Source organism: Sinocyclocheilus anshuiensis, unplaced genomic scaffold (genome assembly GCF_001515605.1).
Source record: "Sinocyclocheilus anshuiensis isolate Anshui unplaced genomic scaffold, SAMN03320099.WGS_v1.1 scaffold763, whole genome shotgun sequence".
NCBI lineage: Eukaryota > Metazoa > Chordata > Actinopteri > Cypriniformes > Cyprinidae > Sinocyclocheilus > Sinocyclocheilus anshuiensis.
Genome location: NW_015548255.1, coordinates 325,450 through 327,529, shown reverse-complemented (window position 1 = coordinate 327,529; position 2,080 = coordinate 325,450). Strand labels below are relative to the sequence as shown.

Here is a 2,080-nt window from a genome sequence, read left to right as displayed (position 1 = left end):
GTGTGTGTGTATTTATATATATATATATATATATATATATATAATTTCAGATGACCTCACTGAAACATGCTGATCATATCTTCCAATTAGTCATTTGCAATTTATTGTTAGCAATATATTGCTAAACCTTTAAAATAAAGATGTTTTCTATTTATGGAAATTTGACATTATTTTACATAGTGAATGAACACAAAAACTGGTTCCATCACAGAAACTTTTATTGAGAGCAATATATAGTACAAAACATCCACCTTCAATAACTTACAGTAAATTAGGCCAAATTTCATCCAATCTGACTCTGAGGGTTCTGCATTACAGTGTGGGTTCTGAGCTACCTTTAGCACTCAGAACACCTACGTGACTCTAAACAAACACATTTATGAGTGTCAAACATCAAAATATTGGCAAGAGTAACATCCGATGAGCTCACAGATCCTTAAGGTCAGCCAGTGAGCTGCTCCTCACTTTGGATTCTGTAACTGGGCCTTCCTAAACACGACCCTTTATGGTAATAATAGTGACCACAGTCTATCTTAGAGGAGGACTTCTTTAAATTCACACATATTGCACAGTGTCAGTTCAGACCTCATGTTGTGTGCAACTGTCCTGGTCTGAATATTTGTCTGTTTGGAGTCCACGAGGCATCAATTTATCTTGCTGCAAGCTACATTATGACCAAGAATACGGCACATCAGTTCAGTTCTACTGGGAAAATCCTGCTTCCCCTCCCTCCCCCCATCTATGCAGGAGAAATCTGGTGATTGGTGGACAGGGGCGGTTGTTGTGTATTTGGGACTAGTCCGCCCACCCCAGTAGTGTGGTGTTTTTTAACGCTGTTCTTAGGTGTATGAGAGGCTGTCTATCTCTGAGCAGCGTCGTCCCTCTTCTGTCACACTTCCAGGGGGTTCTGGGGCCCCTCGGCCCCCTGCGGAGGGTCTGGCTGGAGCCTGCAGATGGGCTTGTTGCACATGGGGCAGACGCTGCGAATTTCCAGCCACTTCACCAGACACCTTAGCAGGAGACAAAGTGAAAAGAGGAGAGATGGGTCTGTTATGCAGCAGCTATCTATAGACTTTAGCGCTTTTATGCATTATGGCCATGTCACAAGACGACAGGCTGAAACTGAAGGACGTTTTCGAAAAATGAAAAGTCTGACAGGTGTTACTCAAGGCTAATTCTCATAATTCAGTCGCAATGCCTTGACACCTTCATTTGTGGTTCTTGTTTTAGTGCCTCTAATAACGTTCTGTGTGTCAGGAATCTACATGCTTGAATGTTTTTGAAGGAATGTGTTGTTTTAAATGTTCATATTGTAAAAGCATCAATCAGTGTTTATTTTTATATAAATTATTTTCAGAATACAGAAACATAATGAGAAAGGTTGGGTAGTGTGAAAAGATGCTAAAAGATCTTACTTTTTGTGGAAGGCATGAGAACAGGGGCAAACCCCTAGTTCATCCCGGCTCCGAAACTCTTCCAGGCAAACTGCACAGGTCTGCTATAAAGTGAAAGAGAATGGAAGAAAAAAAACAGAGATAGTCAGAGGCTTTCTATTCATTTATAATATATATATATATTATAATTAATTTATATTTTATTTAATTATTTATATTTTCTAATTAAAACAATTGTAATAGTTCCAAACATTGTTAATACAATAACGTAGATGGTTGGCTAAAAATTTAAATTCTTACTCAATTTGTCATCCCAAACCTTGCTGGAGCAAAAAAATTAATTATGCAGCAGAATGTTCAAGGTGCTTTTTTATAGAAGGAATATGAGAGTTGATGGTTAGTCCTGTTTAACTTTTTTTAAATAAAGGGAAAAAATCAGTTTGGATATTCAGCCTGAAATTCTGTTTTGTGTTCTACAGAAGTAAGTAAGTCATACAGGTTTGAAATAACACGAGGGTGAGTAAATTATAGAAATGTCAGAATTTTACGTTAGAGTGAACTAAAGGTATTGTTTTGGCAGTTCCTTACTCCAAGAAGACTCAATTTTTTCCCTGGACCTTTTAGAATGACCTGTAAGAAAAAAAGTGTTTAATTATTAATAATATTATTTATAATTAGTACATGCA

At 37.3% G+C, this 2,080-nt stretch overlaps 1 protein-coding gene across 1 annotated transcript in view; it reads right to left on the bottom strand.

Moving 5' to 3' along the window:
* Positions 1-207: 207 nt before the first annotated feature.
* LOC107655434 (RING finger protein 122-like) overlaps positions 208-2,080 on the bottom strand; it is a 9,538-nt gene continuing 7,665 nt past the window's right edge. The window contains exons 4-6 of the mRNA XM_016442922.1: positions 1,983-2,024; positions 1,416-1,498; positions 208-1,010 (exon numbers count right to left, since the gene is read on the bottom strand). Of these exons, the coding sequence (XP_016298408.1) occupies positions 890-1,010; positions 1,416-1,498; positions 1,983-2,024 (246 nt within the window). The 3' untranslated portion in view covers positions 208-889. The remainder of the gene's footprint in view (positions 1,011-1,415; positions 1,499-1,982; positions 2,025-2,080) is intronic.